The sequence below is a fragment of the Haematobia irritans genome, chromosome 1 (assembly GCF_050003625.1).
Source record: "Haematobia irritans isolate KBUSLIRL chromosome 1, ASM5000362v1, whole genome shotgun sequence".
Classification (NCBI taxonomy): domain Eukaryota; kingdom Metazoa; phylum Arthropoda; class Insecta; order Diptera; family Muscidae; genus Haematobia; species Haematobia irritans.
In genome coordinates, this window is record NC_134397.1 from 253,222,978 (window position 1) to 253,244,855 (window position 21,878).

At 33.2% G+C, this 21,878-nt stretch overlaps 1 protein-coding gene across 1 annotated transcript in view; it reads right to left on the reverse strand.

The window, feature by feature from the left end:
- Positions 1-21,878, reverse strand: part of Mical (Molecule interacting with CasL) — a 63,093-nt gene that overhangs the window by 20,840 nt on the left and 20,375 nt on the right. The window contains exons 12-18 of the mRNA XM_075307040.1: positions 19,317-19,432; positions 13,094-19,082; positions 12,858-12,956; positions 12,784-12,791; positions 11,925-12,083; positions 4,843-9,399; positions 2,160-2,192 (exon numbers count right to left, since the gene is read on the reverse strand). Coding sequence (XP_075163155.1) covers positions 2,160-2,192; positions 4,843-9,399; positions 11,925-12,083; positions 12,784-12,791; positions 12,858-12,956; positions 13,094-19,082; positions 19,317-19,432 — 10,961 coding nt within the window. The remainder of the gene's footprint in view (positions 1-2,159; positions 2,193-4,842; positions 9,400-11,924; positions 12,084-12,783; positions 12,792-12,857; positions 12,957-13,093; positions 19,083-19,316; positions 19,433-21,878) is intronic.

A 21,878-nucleotide genomic window follows, 5' to 3' on the forward strand; every position in this document is an offset into this window, starting at 1 on the left:
GTTTTTTTAAAAAAAAAAGTTATCAAGCTCTTAACAAATCACCCTTTATATGTTTTTCTGATTCGACTGCTTAGTCGAAAAGTTGTAAAAATGACTCTAATTTTCTTAAACTTCTAATACATATATATCGAGCGATAAAATATAAATAAACTTTTGCGGAGTTTTCTTTAAATTGCTTCAGATTTAAATGTTTCCCATATTTTTTTTTACTAACATTGTGTTCCACCCTAGTGCATTAGCCGACTTAAATTTTGAGTCTATAGATTTTGTAGAAGTCTATCAAATTCTGTCCAGATCGAGTGATATTTAATGTATGTATTTGGAACAACCTTTATATATATAGCCCCCAACACATTTAACGGATGCGATATGTTATCGAAAATTTAGGTCTACAAAGTGGTGCAGGGTATAATATAGTCGGCCCCGACCGACTTTAGACTCTCCTTACTTGTTTTTTACTAACATTGTGTTCCACCCTAGTGCATTAGCCGACTTAAATTTGAGTCTATAGATTTTGTAGAAGTCTATCAAATTCTGTCCAGATCGAGTGATATTTAAATGTATGTATTTGGGACAAACCTTTATATATAGCCCCCAACACAAATGACGGATGAGATATGGTATCGAAAATTTAGATCTACAAAGTGGTGAACGGTATAATATAGTAGGCCCCGTCCGACTTTAGACTTTCCTTACTTGTTTTTTATTAGTAGTAGCACATTGAATTTCACCTGGGTAGAGTAGTTTTTGTAGGGGGGAAGTGGTATGTTGCTGGTAGCTGTGCTCAAGTTAGTTGCAATTTTTAAATAGTCGTAATTTATTTATTTCCGACTCGATTGATATTAAAATCTTAGATCCATTAAGTTTTTAATCTCAAGCATTTTCACACTTAGTGAAATAAAATTATCAGAATAACCTATCTTTCGACATATTTCAAGTTTTCATTTCGGGTTCGATTGGGATGCCCAAATTGAAACAGATTTCTAAGAGTTTGTCCGAGACTGGTTCCTGAGGACCTGTCTATGGGGTGCTCCTGCTAAATTGTCCCAGGATGTGTCCTTTGGGATGAGTCCAAGACGCGTACTAAAATGTATATTTACCCCGTCAATGACAAACCCATGTTAAAGTGACTGGTCCTTCCCATACGGTTTGACCAGAACTGGGGCTGGTCCATACCGTAGGGTACCATTTTGCTTTATCCTCAAAATAAGTCTTAGCCTATATTTGAAACGTTTTTATTTTAAATCTACAGTTTCAATATTTCAGTTAATTTAGGGACAATTTCTTTAATTAAAAAATGTGTTTCTTTACGTTAAGGAAAATTGGCCTTAGTTCAAAGACATGCGGTTTTGACGGAGGGACGCAAATTTACAAACTTTGTGTCCTAAATTTAATGAAAAAAATTTTTGAAGCAAAGTTTATAAACTTTATTTTAATTAAAATAGCATTATTTTAAAGAAATTTGTAAATTTCGCATCCTAAAATTTAGGTTGCGTAATCTTTAATATTACGTAAATATTTTTTTCAGTGCAGGAATAAGGGTGAATTGATTGTTTTAAGATAACCCTTTTTTGTTTGTTGCAGCAAACCAAAAATGTTTCGTTTATATTGCAATAATTTTAAAATAAATAACATTTTAATGATTATAAAAATCATTAAATTTGGATAAAAAATTTGTGGTCATTCTGAGCCATTAAATAAAATTTTTGTTAAAACATACTAGGTATTTGCGGTTGAGCTTTCCACTTGTTGATATTGTAAAATTAAATACAGAGTCTAATTTTGGTGAGGGCGTAATAAATTAACTTTGTGTTTTTTGTTAACACTGTGTGTCCTCCTAATTATTCTAGTCATTAAATAAAATTTCGTTGAAACAATTGGGGGTCAGCGGTTGCGTTTTCCAATTTTTGTTATTGTGAAGTTGTATATAACTGATAATTATTGTCCGAACGTTGTATTTTTTTGTTAACACAATGTCCCCCTCATTATTTTTAAGTCGTAGGGTAGATATCCTATGGTACGAGTTTATTGAAAATTTTTGAAATTGTTGAAAAAACTACATAAATGTTTAAGAAGCAAGCAAACATGCAATGAATTACAAGCATACACAATACGAAAATGACTAATAAACATAGTATAGAAATAATTGTTCAGCTTACACCAATATAAGAATCCCTGAGTTCAATGCAGGACTGCAAAATAATTACAAGATAGTAAGACGAGAGTAAGAGAGAAGAAGAGACAAAAACTTTATTATATACACTATATATACAATATACAAAATATTTTGTTTTACTAAGAGTATAATTAAAAATAAAATATCAATATTGGTACGGCTTCTGGCATGGCTTCCATATATCGAGATTATGAAACATAAGAACTGATACCTAAAATTTACTTTCCATAAAATTTGTATTTATTTCGATTGAAAAACGACGTATCTGGACCGAAACTCATATACCCTCCAATTCTGATTTCAATGAATAGGCTCTCCATGAAGGTTAATTTTAGAAACTAAACTAAACTGTGTTACAAACTCCGATATGACCAAAATAAGTAAATATTTTTCGAAGTAACAAAATTTTCTATAGAAATAAAATTTTGACAAAATGTTCTACAGAAACAAAATTTCGATAAAATCTTCTATAGAAATAAAATTTCGATAAAAATGTTCTATAGAAATAAAATTTTCACAAAATTATCTATAGAAATAAAATTTTCACAAAATTTTCTATAGAAATAAAAATTTGACAAAATTTTCTAAGGAAATAAAATTTTGACAAAATTATACATAGAAAGAAAATTTTGATAAACAATTTTCTATAGAAATAAAAACAGTTTCTATAGAAATAAAATGTTGACAAACTTTTCTATAGAAATAAAATTTTGACTAAATTTTCTATAGAAATAAAATTTTGACTAAATTTTCTAAGAAATAAAATGTTGACAAAATTTTCTATAGAAATAAAATGTTGACAACATTTTCTATAGAAATAAAATTTTGACAAAATTTTCTATAGAAATAAAATTTTGACTAAATTTTCTATAGAAATAAAATTTTGACTAAATTTCCTATAGAAATAGAATTTTGACAAAATTTTCTATAGAAATAAAATTTTGACTGAATTTTCTATAGAAATAAAATTTTGGCAAAATTTTCTATAGAAATAAAATTTTGACTAAATTTTCTATAGAAATAAAATGCTGAAAAAATTTTCTATAGAAATAAAATTTTGAGAAAATTTTCTATAGAAATAAAGTTTTGATAAACAATTTTCTATAGAAATAAAATTTTGGTAAACAAGTTTCTATAGAAATAAAATTTTTATAAACAATTTTCTAAAGAAATAAAATTTTGATAAAATTTTCTATAGAAATACAATTTTTACATAATCTTTTATAGAAATAAACTTTTGAGAAAATTTTCTATAGAAATAAAATTTTGAGAAAATTTTTTATAGAAATAAAATTTTGAAAAATTTTCTATAGAAATAAAATTTTGCAAAATTTTTTATAGAAATAAAATTTTAACAAAATTTTCTATAGAAATAAAATTTTGACAAAGTTTTTTATAGAAATAAAATTTTGAGAAAATTTTCTATAGAAAAAAATGTTGACAACTTTCTATAGAAATAAAATTCTGACAAACAATTTTCTATAGAAGTAACATTTTGATAAACAATTTTCTATAGAAGTAAAATTTTAATAAACAATTTTCTATACAAGTAAAATTTTGATACACAATTTTCTAATGAAGTAAAATTTTGATAAACAATTTTCTATAGAAATAAAATTTTGGTAAAATTTTCTATAGAAATAAAATTTGACAAAATTTTCTATAGAAATAGTAGAGGATGCTGATGAGGAATGTGGTAATTCCGAAACAGCTGTACATCCAACCATCTTGCAGTCTATAGGGCTTTGCCCAAATAAATTTGACAAGCATACTTTTCCTCTGTTGGTTAAGCTACACTTGTAGTTTAGTCAATGCATGGTTTTAAGCTGAGATCAAAAACAACAATAATGAAATAAAATTTTGATAAAATTTTCCATAGAAATAAAATTTTTACATAATTTTTCTATAGAAATAAAATTTTGGCAAAATTTTCTATGGAAATAAAATTTTGACAATATTTTCTATAGAAATAAAATTTTGACAAAATTTTCTATAGAAATAAAATTTTGACAAAATTTTCTATAGAAATAAAATTTTGACAAAATTTTATATAGAACTAAAATTTTGACAAAATTTTTTGTAGAACTAAAATTTTGACAAAACTTCCTATAGAATGAAAATTTTGACAAAATTTTCTATGGAAATAAAGTTTTGACAAAATTTTCTATGGAAATAAAAATTTGACAACATTTTCTATAGAAATAAAATTTTGATAAAACTTTCTATAAAAATAAAATTTTAACAAAATTTTCTACAGAAATAAAATTTTAACAAAATTTTCTATAGAAATAAGACTTTGCCCAATTGTTTGTAGAAATAAAATTTTGCCAAAATATTTTATAGAAATAAAATTTTGAAAAAAAAAAATCTATAGAAATAAATATTTGACAAAATTAATATACGTTAGGTGTAAAATACGAAATACGAATATATTTGTGGACAGTTAAAGAAGATAAAGAATTGTTATGCTAGCTATAAGGAAATTTTCCCAATACATTTATCAAATCATTTCAAATTAAAACATTACCTATTATTGCCATACACCAGTTAATAATAAAATACATAGAAATTTGTATATATTGTGTGAGAGAGAGATTGAGGTGTAATTTTACATAGACAACAACATAAAAACATTTTTCCATTTTTCATTCCATATTTGTACTTACCCTTGATTTGTCTTTAGACTTGGGCGATATACGAAAACGACTTAGAACACCATCAAGTCCTGAAGTACTACCTCCACCGCTTCCACCACCTGTGCTAATGCCACCAGTGCCTGGATGCTCTGGTCGTGCAGAGTTGCCCTCACTAGTGGTATTATCTTTGTGATGTTTGTTCTCTTTACTACTACCCTGACCCATATGAAAGAAATTGGAAAGCGATTGTATTAAAGATTTGCGACGTTCTGGATCCTTGACTCTACGACCAGATTTAGTAGTTGCCTTAATGTTTTGACTTTGTTGTGATTTTGGCTCTGATGTGGACAATAGTATGTTTGGATCTGAGGTAAAATCATTTCTAACCGATGGTAATGTGCTTTTAGGACTACTAGAACCACTGGCCACTTGATTCATATTTTGTTTTTGTGAATTACTTAAATAGGCCAGGTCGTTAACACTTTTCGAAGTGCTCATCTTAGATTCTCGCAGACTTGTTTGTCTTTCATATGAAGCCGCCGAAAGATCTGGATGCATATCCACATTTTTCTCATTGCTGTTGTTGTTGCTATTGTTATAGTCGGCTTGTATACGTTTGCGTAATAACTGCATTTTTTCCTCTGGACTAAGACCTAATTCGGAATTAGATTTTAAACGGGCCCTAGCCCTAGCTTCACTTCTTAGATTTTCTGTAGATGTAGAATAAACACTGGATGGCTCAACACCATGGCGACCTCTATTCTGACGTAATGGTGGTATTGGTGTTGTTATTTCACTGGAACTACCACCAAAGGACGATGGTGTTGTCGTCGTCGTCGCATTGTTGTGTTGTGCACTTTTCACATGGGAGAATGATGGAGTCTTCTGGATTTTATAGCGTTGTTCGAATGCCTTCAATGGATCCCCCTCTAGATGTTCACTGAATGGTCTTTGTTTGTAGGCATTGGCTCGTGTCGGCGATAGAGCTTCCATGCCATATGTTGACACATACGACGATGATGATGCTGCTGCTGACGGAGTTGTGTTCTCCTTAAAGCTAGAACTATTGCTTAGGAAACGTTGTGTAGCTGCTGCCGTTCGGGCTGATGGTGATGTGGGATTGGCGGCTGTTGAAACATGATAGTGGGCTTGATTTGTGCAATTGGCATCTGTGGTGGAATTAGCTGCTGCTAACTTTGGCGTTGGACTAAGACTAGATCCACTAGAATATCCGCAAACACCAGTACCACCACCGAGGCCACTGGTTAAAATACTGCGTTGGCGACTGCGATGTAAACGTTTCTCGACATTCAATTGCTTTTTGGATTGTAATTTGTCCATGACTAAATCGTGTATAAGATCCTTTTGCTTGGTACGTTCTTTGGTAATTTCCTCCAGTTTGCTTGTGAGCGTAGGAATTTCAGGTACTTTTTGCAGTTGTTGTTGCTGCTGCTGCTGATGTGCTGCAGATGATGATGGATTAATTGTTGTGCCTGTCATACTTTGCATTTGGGATTTTGCTATAGTGGTTGCGTTGTTCTGGTGCTGTTCCTTGGGATCGTGTCTTAAATTACTTGTAGTTATGGGGTCTATCACAGTTGTTTGTTGTTGTTGTTGTGGTTGTTGCGGATTAGAAGCAATCACAAGTCCCTCACCTTTGGAGCTTTTCCTTCGATGCTTTCTAGCTTCCAAGGAATCATTGCTGCGAGCCGTGGTGCTAATCTGTACTATTTTCTGTTGCAAAGCTCGCACATATTCTTCATAGGATAATTCATCATTTGATCGTCTGTCTCCGGGTATACCTGGAATACTGGCCGGGCTATCCTTTGACGATTGCCTTGGTGGTGTGGCCTTACTGGAAGTTGTGGCTGAATTATTGCCCGTTGAAGTTGATGATTGCGATGACTTGGGGGCTCGATCAGTGCTACTCGGCGTCGAACCGCCTACACCATAGTCCTGTTTGTTATTGCTTGAATTTCGTGTATGAGGCGATGAATCCAAGGGACTAGAAACTACCGTCAAAGCTTCACTCTCCTCTGTGGTGACAGAGAAATTTGCTGGTTTCGATGACATTGAGGATATTTGTATTTGTGAATTCGTACTATCATCCTCGAGGTCATTGATTGTGCTCGAATCGGTCAGCGATTGTGTCATAATGGACGATGTTGTCATGGCTCCACCACCAATCACTTGTTTTGTTTCATTCACTGGAGTTTTATTGGCATCCTCATGCATTATATAGGCTCCCTGTTCAATATAGTCAATGCCCAATTTTTCATCACGTTTCATGGCTATGGGTTTATAATGGGTTTCTGTGGAAGCCGCCACATAAGACGTTTGCTTTGCTTTGGGTGTTGTTTGCTCCACAAATTCTACATAACCTCTGTTGCGTAAGAGAGCTGTATTTGTAGCCGAATGGGGTTCTGTGCCCGAACTATCCGATCCCGTGTCCATAAATTCAATATCATCTAAGTCGATGGATTTTAGGATACCCTCAAATTCTGCCACCGGAGCTGTCTTGGCCAGTTCTTTCATAACTTCATTTGTGCTAGGCAAACGGCCCATTCCACTACCCGATCCAGAGTCAGCTCCCTTTCGTTTACCCTTTTTATGGCCCCCCTTAACTTTGTTGTAATGGCCACTATTGACGAAATCCATATCGACAAAATTTTCCGATATACAATCATCCGCCGTCCAATCGGACAATTCAGTTTCAGTTAAAATTTGTGCAGTTCCCGTAGGTTCAGTTTCCGAATCGGAACCTCTTGATAAAAGATCCCCGGTAGGTGTCTTATCCATATCCACCAGGGGCGAGGTTATCGGTGATGAATCGCCCAATGATTTTTGTGCGCTTGTGCTGCTAAGATTAAGACTAATGGGTTTAACCGCTTTCGTTTGTTCCACTACGTCATTGGTGTCCAGAATCAAAGGTAGATTTTTCAAACTCTCAATTTTGTTTTCGTTTCTGGTGTCAAATTTAAGCATTGAAGGATTTACTTTGGGGGGGCCTTTTGCTGGCAGTGGTGGTCCATTTTCGGGAAGTGGAGGTGGTTCCTCATCGTCGTGCGTGCTATTATTCATACCATTATCCTTGCCCTCCACTTCTATTACAGTTGTTTCTACAGGCTCTGGTGTGGCAGTAACAGGCTCATGCTCCTGCTCCACATCATGCTCATCATCCAACACTGTGGTCTTTAGCTCGGCATGTTCTGGCACTATGATGCCTTCAGGTACTTCCATATATTTCAAATCTTCAGGATCTCCAATATACTTGCCATCGATTATCATAAGACTATCGATTTGCATGAGTGTGCCCGAACTGTCATGAACTTCAACCCGTGGAACTTGATGGTTACCACCTGAAGCTGATGAGGTCATGGCTATAGCGCTATTATGCGTCTCTGGACTAGTGGTTGACTCTAAAATGAAATGTTCTATATCCTCCAAGCTGGACGAATGTGAAGAACAGGTGGAATTACTCGAGGAGGTAGATAGATTATCGGATTTATGTGCATTCCAAGCAATATTGGGCACTTCAATTTGTACATCCTCAACCTCGGTATCATCGTGTATATCCCCCTGCTGTTGTTTTTCAGGTTCATCAACTTTTTCCATATTACTTTCCTCCTGTTGCGGGGATTTCTCTCGATTGGAACTTGAAGAATCCTTATCCTTGCCATGCTCCTCAATATGTCCCAATATATCGGGTATAACTTGTTTCACATCTGTAGAAACATCTGGTGGTTTAACCACCAGGCTCTCAAGCATCCGATTGCTTTTTTGCTCTGGTGAATCCCCAGTCAAATCGATTACTTTATTGCTATCCGATTTATCGCGATCGATTTCTTTCTCTGGTGTTACCAAATCTACCGTTTCGATGATATTTTTATTATTAGTGGGCGTGGTAGAGGGCGATTTCTTATTGTTGGGTGACATCGAATCAAGCAGTGACACATTGACACTTTCCGAATACTCCATGCATTTGTTTAGTTCATTTTTACTATTGACAAAAACATTCTCTTTCTCATTATCCGTTGAGGCAGTGGACGAAGCCTTCTGTATGGTTATCTCCACTTTTAGGTCATTAAGAATGTTATTAGTGGCAGAACGCATTAACTCTTGACTAGTCTTATCACCCAGTTTTGTGGTGCGATCCAAAAATGTCTTCATACTGGGACTTATGTCATTGCTGGGATTAAGAAGTTTCTGACATTCGGATATATTGGACTGGAAACTACGAATACGTGAGTCTAAAACTGATGTGGAACCGGATTTTTGAATTTTATTGCCATTGGCAGGCTCACCAAGCAAATAACGTTTTTTCAATTCCAAACTCTTTTTGGAAGCAATACCTTCGGTACTGGCGGTTTTATTAAGTAAATAATCACCTTGCCGGGGATTTTGTAAAGGAGTGCGATTGCTGGTTAAAAGAGATGGATCAACTTGGATCAATGGCTTGAATTGAGGCATTAACGGTTGTTGTTGTTGTTGCGTTTGATACTTGGCCAAATAGGTGCCAGTGGAAGCTTTCTGTTGTATATTGGAGCCATTGTAATTCATGGATGGTGGTATAATGGTTGATTTCACCTACAAAAATGAAAAGGTAGGAAAATTATAATCATATGTCGAAAACCACTAGATAAAACAATATTTTGATAAAATTTTCAATAGAAATAAAAAATTTTAACAAAATTTTCTATTGAAATAAAATTGTGACAACATTTTCTATAGAAATAAAATTTTAACAAAATTTTCTATAGAAACAAATTTTTGAAAAATTTTCTATAGAAATAAAATTTTGACAAAAATGTTCTATAGAAATAAAATTTTGACAAAATTTTCTATGGAAATACAATTGTGACAAAATTTTCTATAGAAATAAAATTTTGACAAAATTTTCTAAAGAAATAAAATTTTGACAAGATGTTCTATAGAAAACAAAATTTTGACAAAATTTTATATAGAAATAATATTTCGACAAAATTGTCTATAAATTAAAATTTTGACAACATTTTCTATAGAAATAAAAATTTGAAAAAATTTTGTATAGAAAAATTCAAAATTTTATTTCTATAAAAAATGTTGTCAAAACTTTATTTTTATAGAAAATGTTGTCAAAATTTTATTTCTATACAAAACTTTTTTAAAATTTTGTCTCTATAGAAAATTTCATCGAAATTTTGTCTTCTATAGAAAATTTCGTCGAAATTTTGTTTTCTATAGAAAATTTCGTCAAAATTTTGACAAAATTTCCTATAGAAATAAAATTTCTACGAGATTTTCTATAGAAATAAAATTTTGACAAAATTTTCTATAGAAATAAAATTTTGAAAAAAATTTCTATAGAAATAAAATTTTGAAAAAAATTTCTATAGAAATAAAATTTTGAAAAAAATTTCTATAGAAATAAAATTTTGACAAAAATTTCTATAGAAATAAAATTTTGACAAAATTTTCTATAGAAATAAAATTTTGACAAAATTTTCTATAGAAATAAAATTTTGATAAATTTTTACAAAATTTTCTATAGAAATAATTTTTTTGTTTTTATTGTTGGTTTGTACTTTAATCATATTTGTTGTTTTGATCTCAGCTTTAAAACCATTGCGTTGACTTAACTACAAGAGAGGCTTAACCAACAGAGGAAAAAAATTTTGACAAAATTTTTTATAGAAATAAAATTTTGACAAAATTTTCTATAGAAATAAAATTTTGACAAAATTTGCTAAAGATATAAAATTTTGACAAAATTTTATATAGAAATAAAATTTTGACAAAATTTGCTAAAGACATAAAATTTTCACAAAATTTTCTATCTAATAAAAATTTCGTCGAAATTTCATTTCTAAAGAAATTTGAAATTTCAATTGAAACCTATAGAAATAAAATTTCGTCGGTTTTTCAAAAACTGTCGATTCCCTATTTTTTAGTGTAATCTCTATTTATAAAAAAAAAAAACAATAAACAAAATTTTCTATAGAAATAAAATTTTGTTAAAATTTTCTATACAAATAGAATTTTGACAAAATTTCCTATAGAAATAAAATTTCTACGAGATTTTCTATAGAAATAAAATTTTGACAAAATTTTCTATAGAAACAAAATTTTGACATTTTCTATAAAAATAAAATTTTGACAAAATTTTCTATAGAAATAAAATATTGACAAAATTTCCTATAGAAATAAAATATTGACAAAATTTTCTATAGAAATAAAATTTTGACAAAATTTTCTATAGAAATAAAATTTCGATACAAATTTTCTATAGAAATAAAATTTCGATACAAATTTTCTATAGAAATAAAATTTCGATACAAATTTTCTATGGAAATAAAATTTCGATACAAATTTTCTATAGAAATAAATTGTGACAAAATGTTCTATAGAAATAAAGTTTTGACAACATTTTCTATAAAAATAAAATTTTGATAAAATTTTCCATAGAAATAAAATTTTGACAATATTTGCTATAGAAATAAAATTTTGACAAAATTTTCTATAGATATAAAATTTTTATAAAATTTTTTACATAAAATAAAATTTCGATAGAATTTTCTATAGAAGTACAATTTTGACAAAATTGTCTATAGAAATAAAATTTTGACAAAATTTTCTATAGAAATAAAATTTTGACAAAATTTTCTATAGAAATAAAATTTTGACAAAATTTTCTATAGAAATAAAATTTTGACAAAATTTTCTATAGGAATAAAATTTTGACAAAATTTTCTATAAAAATAAAATTTTGACAAAATTTTCTATAGAAATAAAATTTTGACAAAATTTTATATAGAAATAAAATTTTGACAAAATTTTATATAGAAATAAAATTTTGACAAAATTTTCTATAGAAATAAAATTTTGACAAAATTTTATATAGAAATAAAATTTAGATAAAAAATTCTAAAGGAATAAAATTTTGACAAAATTTTCTACAGGAATAAAATTTTCTATGAAATAAAAATTTCGTCGAAATCATTTCTAAACAATAAAGTTTCGTCGTTTTTTCAAAAACAATCGATTCCCTATTTTTTTTAGTGTAATCTCTATTTATAACAATAAAAAAAAACAATAAACATTCTTAAAAAAAAATATTGTATTATTCAACAAACCTGAACTTTCGTTGGTTTTCTCAGATGAGTATCATCGATAAATATTTTTGGGGCACTACGTATTAGCTCATCATTATCAAACTCAGAGTCGGTAGAAATTTCAGTAGCAGAGTTATGTTCCAATTCATCAGACGTTGAACTTTCCGAATCGCTTTGAACCTGAAAAGGATTACACAAAAATTAGTCTAAATTTAAGAATTTCATTTCGCGCAAAAAAAAACGTGGAACAAAATTAAAAAAAATTTAGAAAAAAACACATGCTTAACACAAAGAGAAAAAAATAAACATTTAGTTAATAAAAAAAAGAAAAAAAAAAACAGATACATCCTTTTAGGTACGATCCAAAAAGGCTTGAACAAAAACAGTACATAAAAACATATGTATGAAAATTTTGTATAAAATGTATGTGTATGGCGGCATCAAGTGTTAGCTAAATTTAAACAAAAAAATTAATTTATAAAATATTAAAAAAAAAACTTTCATAATCATCATACGATCGATGGTGAAGATGATAAAAAAAAACAACAGACAGCGGCAGCAGAACAGTTTTTCTTTTGGGAAGGGGTTAGAACGGCTTTTTATAACACAGCTTGAATTATTATTTTTTTTTTTATTAGGAATAACCTTTTGGGCTTAGCAGACAACAGTTAGGGAAAAAACATTTTTTATTTAGTTTTTATTTTTTTCAACAGCAACATTATTTTTTTGTTTTCTATTTATTGATTGATTACCTTTTAAGATCGTACCAAGAGTGAAGCTATTGTAATAAAACATTCAACACAATTTCACCAGCCTTCCACGATATTTTTTTCTCTCAAATTTTATGATGATAAAGGTAGTGAGGCTGGTGATAACCAACCGATTCGCCTAAGGATCGTTGCGATCGTAAGCGACTCGTATTTTTGGATTTTCAATTTAATTTTGAAAAGCTACACCAAGAGCATTTGGGCTGGACTGAAGGATAGCTGAAGGTGGTGGTGATTGGATAGCATATAGAGGGGGTTTGGGATTGAAGAGTATTTCCGGTGTTATCTAAGGATTTAGATTCAAGCTGGTCGTGGTGGTGGTGGTTATGGTTTTGTTCTTGGTGGTTGTATGGTAAATTGGTTTCATAATGGCGATTTTTTAATAAATTTGTGTTTTTATTTGTTTTTAACGAAAATTTTAACACAGAACGCATTTATCACCTCCACTCCTTTCATGATACTGAGAGGAGGGGGAACGCCGACTGGATATATCATTACGATATGAATTACGCCCAGTTCCATAGCTCAAATTTGAGGTTGATGTATAGGGCTTATATGACGACGTAGAGCTATAGGGATGATTTAATGAAGACAGAGGTGTAACCAAAGGCAAACGCCTACTGCTGCCCCCATATAATGAGGAGGAAGTCATACCACCGCCACCATCTCCCGCATAGGTGGGTACATAATCATAATGGTGGTGATTAATATGTGATCTTCCCAAAGCCCTGGAACTGGGAAAACGACTATTGCTGGTGGCTTTATTCGAGCTATAATATCGTGGCCTATAGCTGGAAGCCATACCATCATCATCGTCGTCGGAATCATACATACTATAGGATGATGGTGCCGTATTAACAACCCCTCCTAAGGAATTTCGCCTTTCTGCAGCTATGACTTCTTTCATATAGGGATTACGTTCCACCACACGTTCATTGACAAAATCACGTTTGCGATCATGTAATTGTTTGCTACGTTCCAAAAGCATTTGTGTACTGGCATCCATTGAGGTGGTGTTGGTTGGGGCTGAACTATATGAATTTGCTTGATGTTGACGTCCTGATGTCCTTAATGGTGTGGTGGACTTATTTCTCGAAGATTCCATATCGCTGTCATTACTAGATTTTGTAATTTGTGATGTATCACCCCTTGTTGTTGTGGCCAAGGAATAATTCGAAGCATAGGGTAGAGATAATTTACTTAAATCATTTGTTGATTTTGATGAGGGTTTTCCTCTATCTCCCCATGATGTTGTATCCGAACCATAATGGCCCATCTCTGGTGTCTCTGATCGGGGTTTGGCCTTTGATTTATCTTTTTTATTTTTATCGAATATGGTTCGGCCATCGGGCCATTGGCGTTTGGGTCCCAACGATACATTAATGACATTGGCATATTCTATGGGCTCTGATTCTTCCTCTTTATTATTTTCCACCTCCTTGTCCTCATCCTCTTCATCCATTTGGGGTTTTGGCCATGGCCTATTTTTCATTTCTTCGGGAACCATATCAGCCCCAATGTTAACTGGCTGAATTATTTCATCTTCGATTTTGGGTAATTCCAATTTCTTGGGCATTGGTGCTATGATGGGTTCTTTATTATCTAACAATTCTATAAATGCAAATGAGCTACGTCTTGAGGATTGTGTTGTGCTGGCCGCCATAGAAGAGGGTAACTCTAAAGGTTTCATCATAGGGGGTGTTCCTCCCCGATTCGAGATATTAACACTTTGTTGTGAGCTACGACGGGAACCTTGTTTAGAGGGTGGTGTTATAGAGTTGCAAGGAGTTGCAAGTTTCGATGAATTACTACTGGCACCACTACCTTTACGTGGTGGTTTCATCAAATCCAAGGGTTTCTCGTTAATATTGTATTCTTTGTCCCGTTGAACCAGAGCCTGCCTTCGCTCCGATTCAAATTCTTCAATTAAACGCTTTTCCGAATCTTCCGTTTTTACATCGATGGTGTTGAGTAATTTTATCGACAATGTTGGAGATTTTTCATGCAATATGGAATTTGAATCTCTAAGGTGACTTACAGCACTCACCACATCCTCAAGATTTCCATCATTAGCCAATTTGCCATTGGTGGGTATTTTGTTTTTCTCTTCTTGTTCAGGGGATTTTGTCGCTTGCCTAAATTTCCTTTGAGGCATAGGACTTCTGGGCAACATTTCCATATTCCATTCATCTTTTTTCACTTCATCCAAACTCTCCAGGGATGGTGGTTTATTCAATAGTTTTTGTACATTTTTATGTTTTGGCATGGGACTATTGGGTAACATTTCCATATTCCATTCCATCGAAGGAGTTTTAGCTTTTAAGCCTTGATATCCGCCTTGACTATCCGAATCTGTGACATCCTTCGCCAAAGGCTCATCCACATTTGTTTCATTGTCGAGGGGTTTTAGGACTTTGGTGAATTCGTTAACATTTTCTGGATTCTTATTAGGACCATATCCAAAACCATCATTGACAATATTTCCCGAAATTTTCACATCTTCCCCTGCTGATGAGACCTGCTTAACCTCTACAATATTCTTATGAGGTTTATCCTGGGTAAATAGTTTACTGGCTATAGGTGTATCCTCTATTAGGACATCATCTTCATCTATGATACGAGGGAATCGTAAATTCGGTGCATTATTCGCCTCGGCTTGAGGTGGTGCTAACTCTTTCCTACAAACTTCATGCAATAGATCTTGGACAGAGGGAGGCATACTGGATGGTGAAAGCTTCGATAGTTTCTTTTTTAAACGTTGAGGAGGCAAAGGTGCTGTTGAATCACTCGAAGAAGATTTACTCTTAGGTCTACGTTTAGGACGTATGGGGAATTGTTTCTCATTTCTGGTGGGTGATTTTAAAGGCACTTGAAGTCGTATAGGAGGACTAGGTGAAGTCATAGGACTTTTAGTGGACGACGCAGATTGTTGCCGATGATCTTCCAATGTTTTCTGTGCAGCCGATGTATGGCCAACTGGTGTAATTTCTATTAATTCATCATTCGAATCAAATTCTACATTGACCAACATTTCATCGGAAAATTGACTAAATAGATTATCTATACTATCATCCTCGGAGGAGCCTCGCATTTGTACTGTAATCGGTTGGGCACTGGGACTTTTACTAATTGATGTACATAGGGAATCTTCATCGTTGATGTCATTTCCCAAAATCGGTTTATTAAAGGGACCATCTAGTAAATCTTCCGAGGTGAGAAGTGAGTCCAAATTATCTATGGTTATTTCACCTAGGGAAGCATTCGATTGCCTTCTTGATTGTATACTGGCCAGAGATCCACGTCGTGAATTACTAAGGGATTTGTCACAACCAGTTTTGGGTAAATTTCTTATATCTTCGACTAAAGGACGTTTTGTGAGATTTTCAGGAGTTGAAGGCAGGCCAGATTCTGGTTGTCCTTGAGTGGACGATAAAGGAATATCTTTAGCCTCTGTTGGAATTTCTAGCGACGATTTCTTTTCTAAATTAGTGTGAGGGACTTCAGGATCTCTCATATCCTTAGATTTTTCTTCACCACAATCTTCTTTGGTATTCGAATTTAAATTTGGAATCTTTTTATCTTCGGATATATTTGTTTTGATGTTTGCTCCTTCTTCTTTTTGTTGTTCATTGTTCCCATTGGCCTTGGGAATTTGTTCACTAACACTCACCAAAGCCAATTCCTCCAGAGAGCTATAGACCAAGGGTTTCGTAACCTTTGGCAAGGCACTTACTTTTGGTGGTGATGGCTGTTTAGTTTTCTTTTCTGGTGTTTTTTGTTTCTTCTTTAGCGGGGACTTTCTTTTCTCTGGTGCTTTTGGTTTCAATTCCGTTTGTTTGGCCGTTTTAGCCACAAGCGGCTTTGTCGTTTTCTCTGGACTCTTACGTTTAAAACCAAAGAATTTGGCATATTTTGAATCCTTGTATTCGGCAAATTGATTACGTTCAGCCATAGTTTGCTCCTCATGGATATCGGTGGATGGGATCACTTGTTTGGATTTCATAAAATCATTGCGTTTCTTTTGTAGGAAATTTGTGGCTTCACTACGCCATTCAGATTTTAAATATTCCATGGTTTTTTCCAAATCACTGAATGAGGATTCCGACTCTTTGGAGATTATGGACTCTTTGGATTTATTTAGATTGCTAGTGGTCGATTCCATACGTCTGAGTTTAAATGTTGGCTCTATGGAACTCATAGAAGAGGCGGCCGATGGCACCGAACTCATCGATTCGAAACGTTTGAGTATATTTTGCACACCACTTGGAAGATCGCCAGCTTCTTTGTTACGCTCATTTGCCAGACTATTTTTGCGTGATTGAAGTTCACCTTCACCAAATGACTTAGCTTTGAGTAATTTCTTTTGTTGGGTCAGGGGTGAGGAGGAGGATTTCTTGCCGAGACCCAAATCTATACCAGTCTCTTCGAGTATGGATTCAATTTTATCGGAAAGATCATCACTTGGTGATCTTTCTTCTTGGAAAAGTTGTTGATATTCTAAACTGGGAGAACGCATTTCATCACTGACATTTTGTAAAATCTCATCCAAAATGAGATCATCCTCATCACGTGGTATAATGGAGGAGGATTTTTCATTGTTGTTGTTTTTGTTGTTATTCGTTTTCTTTAATGATCCCTTGCGTACAATTTTCTTGATTATCTTGACCTTTTTACCATTTTTAGTAGTTGTGGCCACTGCCGATGTGGTGGTTACTGCTGGTTTATTACTAGGTTTGGTTGTTGTTTTCGGAGCCAAAATATTGGGAGTTACGTTTTTGTTGGTATTTACTTTAGTTGCGTTTACTTTATTGACGCCTTCATCCAATTTGGCTATAGCATTTGTGGTTATTACCTTGACATTGGCCTTGACTTTGTCAATATCTAGAGCGCCATCCATTTGATTATCTTTCAGGCTAAAATTCGACGAAACTGGCCCTCCACCACCCAATGACGTCTGACGTTTGGGAGCATTGGGTTTATTATTCAAATTCTCTGCGTTCTTGGTTTTCATATCCAAAGATTTTTCCGTTTGACTTTTTCTCAAACGATCTGCCACTGTGACAACCGAAGACTTTCTCTGAGGGGCTGGACTGGTGGGAAAATATTTGGTTAAGTCCACCTCATTGAGGGATTTTTGATTTTTATTCACTGTTGATATGGAATCTTTACGTTGTTGTTGATGGGGAAAATATTTCGATAAATCAACATTGGCCGGTACCGCTTGGGCACTTATTGTGGGCACTTCCATTTGTGATTTAATGCTATCCAAGGTACCAGAGAAATTCTTTGCCTCGATTTCCTTGAGTTTGTCATTCATACGCCTATTGGGTTTGGGGGAAAATTTCGTTTCGACCCGATAAAGCATTTTTCCAATATCTTGGGAGGCATCCTTAGCTTCTTGATCTTTTGCTGGTTTCTTGAGAGCTGACTCAGATTTGGATATTTCGATTTTCTTAACAATACCCAAAATATTTTCAAGTTCCATTTTGCCATCATTATTCCGTTGGGCTGAAGTATCCGCTAAACGATTGACTTCTGCGGCAGATTTGGGCTTCAGTAAGGGACTACGATTGAAGCTATTATTACGGCTAGGAGGTTTTCTGTTGGCCGCTTTTAATTGTTCATTTTCTTTATTGATTAACTCTTTGATTTGGGCCAATACTTCGCGACTATCTTTTGGCTTTTGTTGTTGTGGTGGTTGCTGCTGCTGCGTTTGTTTATCCGATTCGACTGAAGCAGTTTCAGTCTTCTTTAGGATATCCTTAAATTGTGATTTCGGAGCATAGGGATTAGCATTCGCCCCAGGATCATTAAATTTCGCCTTTGGCAAAAGTTTATCAATTTTTTCATCGAATTTTGCCAAAGCCACCGCAGGATTTGTTGCCGTACTTCCTGTCTGTTTGTTTTCGGCCAACCATTTCTCTTTCATACTTAACTTTTTCAAAATATCACTCTGTATGAGATTCTCCTTGGCTATGGTCTCTAAATCTTTATTCATTTTAACCACATTATTCATGTTATACAATTTAGCACTAATGGCATCTATTTCGGCACTCAATTTTGTATCGGATTTTTGTTCCAATTTCTCTATATCGGCTTTTGTAAAATTCATCGTGGATGGGGTAACTGTAATAGCTTTACTTGGTGGTGATAAACTTAAATTGTGATCCTCTAAACCATTTGGTAACGATGAAGTGGTCGATTTAAATGATTGATCGGAATTAACCGAATCTTGGCGTTCTGTGAAACTTGGCGGCGGAGGTTTTAATTCCAATAAATTAGCTTCATTAGTTTTATTGTCTAAAACTTCTCGTTTCGTTTCGTTCGAATTAGCTGTTATAGGCTCATTATTGTTGGTTTTTTCTAATTCCTTACTAGAGGTGGGTGATTCTTTTGCTTCACCAAGAGGTGTCTAAATTTTAATAGTTAAAATTTTGTTGAAACCAACACCATGATGTGTAGAAGATAAGTAGAAATTTTTGAATGTAGGTATAGTAGATGATTTGGGGAAAATGATGTATATATGTGTACATGTGTGTGTGTTTGTGTGCAAATATATTTTAAAGAAAAAAGTTTTATATTAAAAAGAAATTTGATACATTTTGCTTTTAAATTTGAAATTCACATTATTTGTGTGTCCACTTACCTCTGTTTCCGTGTCTGTAGGCAAATTGGGTGGCAGTGGTGGCAAACGAACCTCTTCACGTCGTAGCTCTCTAGCTTTAGCAAATTCTTCGCCTTCGGTGTCGTCTTTGCCGTCATCTGAAAAACAAAACCGAAATGTGAATTATTATACACATTCACGATTCACCTAATCGATATTAAAAATTGCCACTAAATTCGCCTAATCATTTTTTCATGATTAATAAAATCATTCTATTCTATTTTTGCCGAGTTTCAAATCGTCTCCAAGTTCTCCCAAAAAAAAAAATTATCATGGTTTTCTAAATTATCCCCCATTTTCATAAAGTTCCGTTAGTGTTCCGTTAGCTAACCAACTTTTAAACCGTATTATGGACGAAGCTGTCATCTTGCCTTTATATTCCATAGGCCAGTTAGGAACTTAACTGACCAACATTTTTTAGTTAAAGTTAACCGGAGAGAAGATATTTGCAATTTACTTTCTGCTAACTGGCAGTTAAAGCCTAACGGAGCTATATGAAAATGGCCGTAATAGTAACATCTATTCACCTCTATTTTCAAAATCGACTCTAAATATGAATAATGGATTTTTCATGACATCCAAAATCGACTCTATAATTGGCGAATCGAATTTCCATGATTTTGAAAAACGACTCTTAATTCCCCTTATCGATCATGGAAGCATGATTTTCAAAATTGGTTCTAAATTAGCCTAATTGATTTTTCATGACTTCCAAAATCGTCTATATATTCGGCTAATCGGCTTTCCATGGTTTTCAAAATCGACCCTGAACCCACTTTATAAATTTTCCATGATTTTCAAAATCTACTCTAAATCAGCTTTATCGATTTTCCATGATTTTCAAAATCTACCCTAAATCCGCTTTACCGATTTTCCATGATTTTCAATATCAACAGTAAATTTTCCTTATCTATTTTTCTCGATTTTCAAAATCGACTTTAAATTCGCCTAATCTATTTTTCATGACTTCCAAAATCGGCTGTATATTCGGTTAATCGACTTATAACGATTTTAGAAATCGACTCTAAATACGATGTATCGATTTTTCATTATTTTCAAAACCGACTACAAATTCTCTTAATAGATTTTTTCCCTAATCTATTTTTCTCGAATTTAAAAATCGACTCTAAATTCGCTTAATCGATTTTCTTGTCTTCGAATCGGGTTTTCATCACTTCGAAAATCTACCCCCTATTTGGCGAATCGATTTTCCATAATTTTCAACATCGACTCTTAATTTGCATTATCGATCATGGAAACATGATTTTCGATCTTCTCTATATTATCTTATATCATATTGAAATTGTACAAACAAAATTTATATGATGAAATAAAAAAGTCATACATACATGATTTTCGAAATCGACTCTATATTCTCCTTATCGACTTTTCACATTTTCAAAATCGATGATTTTAATAATCGATTCTTAATTCTCCTAATAGATTCTTTCATAATTTTCAAAATCGATTCCATATTCTCCTATTGATTGTCGTGATTTTCAAAATCAACAGTAAATTCCCCTAATCTATTTCTTTCGATTTCCAAAATCGGGAGGCCCCGTGGTGCAATGGTTAGCATGCCCGCCTTGCATACACAAGGTCGTGGGTTCGATTCCTGCTACGACCGAACACCAAAAAGTTTTTCAACGGTGGATTATCCCACCTCAGTAATGCTGGTGACTTTTCTGAGGGTTTCAAAGCTTCTCTAAGTGGTTTCACTGGAAGGAGGTCCCTTGTCATTGAGCTTAACATGGAATCGGGCAGCACTCAGTCATAAGAGAGAAGTTCACCACTGTGGTATCACAATGGACTGAATAGTCTAAGTGAGCCTGATACATCGGGCTGCCACATAACCTAACCAAAATCGACTCTAAATCCGCCTAATCTATTTTTCTCGATTTTCAAAATCGACTAATCGATTTTTCATGACATCCAAAATCGACTTTATCGATTTTCCATAATTTACCGATTCGACTCTAAATTCGCCTTATCGACTTTTTATTGAATTCAAATTCGCATCCAAATCCCTCTACCCAGTCAGAAAAAATCAATTAATTGATTTTTCATGATTTTCAAACAACATTTCAACAATTTTCGATTTTCAAAATCGATTCTAAATTCGTCTAATCGATTTTTCATGACATCCAAAATGGATTCCGTATTTGGCGAATTGAATTTCCATCAATTTCAAGATCGACTCTTAATTCGCTCTATCGATTATGGAATCATAATTTTCAAAATCGACTCTAAATCGTCTTATCGACTTTTCACGATTATCAACATCAACAGTAAATTCCCCTAATCTGTTTTTCTCGAATTTCACAATTGACTATAAGTTCGCCTATTCGATTTTTCATGATTTCCAAATCGACTCGATATTTGGTCAATCGACTTTCCATCATTTTCAACACCGACTTCGCACTGATTTTGATTTTTAAAATCGACTCTTCGAATTTTCATGATTTTCAAAATCAAAATGAATAGTAAATTCCCCTAATATTTTTTTCTTCTCGAATCAAAATGTACTCTAAATAAATCCTTATA